Consider the following 1091-nt stretch of genomic DNA (forward strand, 5'->3'; position numbering starts at 1 on the left):
TAACCCACGGTGCCGTCTCTCCCAGCTCTGCTGCCTCGGGGTCCCCAGGAGAAGAGCCAGCCCTCGGGGGATTCCAAGGGCCGAGGGGGCCGGGGGAGGCTCCCCAGACCCGCCTGGGAAGGGTCCCTCCCTCATGCTTGCCTTCTCTTCCTACCGGCTAGGTTGTGAACCCCAGGTCATGGGAACAGGTGCAGGGACCCCAGGCCTGGGCTGGGTGGATGGGCCACACTCTGGGGTCTGGGTCAGCATCTGCCTTAGCCCAAGCTCGCAGGGGGGCCCCAAGGGGCAGGGTGGGAAGGGGCGAGGCTGCTGCGTGCAGGGGCCCCTGCGAGTCCAGAGAGGACGCAGCGGGCAGATGTGGGGGCTGTGGGCTGGGGGCCGGGTGGCCGGAAGGAGGGGATGGGTGTCACGGCAGCAGCTGTGGCCCCATCCCCGGGGAGGGGGGCCTCTGGTTGTCTCTTCCTGCAGGATCAGGGACACAGGACGGGGAGGGGTGCTCAGGCTTGAGCCTCCAGGGCGCGCACGTGCACGCTGGGCAGGCAGAACCAGGATGGGGGCAGCTCCTTGCTGGGGCCGTCCTCGTGGAACCGGATGTGGAGGAAGAAGTCGCCCGTGTAGAGGAAGAGGAGCGCCCCGAGGCAGGCCGCCTGGCCCGACGGCTGAACCTGAGAGAGGAGATGGAGGTGAGAGCCAGGAGCCACGGGGCCCAAAGCCTGGGGAGACCTGGGGCCGACCGGGAGCCACGGGGCCCCTGAAGCCCGGGTAGACCCGGGGCCGACCGGGTGTGGGGGTGGGGGAGGGCCCCCAGGCCTGGCTCCATGACCCTCCAGGGCTTCTCTGCGGTGCTGCCCCCGGCAAGTCCCTGAACCTCTCTGGGCTCCCGGGAAGGAGCTGACAGCACTTCCCTCCCTGGGCTGCCTGGGGGTCAGTGAGCTGGGGATGTTTGGGGCCAAAGACGCATGTCCATCCGTGAGCAGAGCGGGAGGACCATGCCTCGTGACCTCATCTGCTCCTCTGGGCACAGTGACCGCTGAGCAAGGGGGAGCTGCCCGCAGCGGGCAGGCCAATGGTGCCCTGGATGCCCCACCCCA

General features: G+C 69.6%; 1 protein-coding gene across 4 annotated transcripts in view; it reads right to left on the reverse strand.

Moving 5' to 3' along the window:
- Positions 1-1091, reverse strand: part of TRAPPC9 (trafficking protein particle complex 9) — a 390359-nt gene that overhangs the window by 283 nt on the left and 388985 nt on the right. For all 4 annotated transcript variants that reach the window (XM_010834790.1, XM_010834791.1, XM_010834789.1 and 1 more), the window contains one exon: positions 5-665. In XM_010834790.1, coding sequence (XP_010833092.1) covers positions 498-665 — 168 coding nt within the window. In that variant the 3' untranslated portion in view covers positions 5-497. The remainder of the gene's footprint in view (positions 1-4; positions 666-1091) is intronic.

Source organism: Bison bison, unplaced genomic scaffold (genome assembly GCF_000754665.1).
Source record: "Bison bison bison isolate TAMUID 2011002044 unplaced genomic scaffold, Bison_UMD1.0 scf7180017864036, whole genome shotgun sequence".
Taxonomy (NCBI): domain Eukaryota; kingdom Metazoa; phylum Chordata; class Mammalia; order Artiodactyla; family Bovidae; genus Bison; species Bison bison.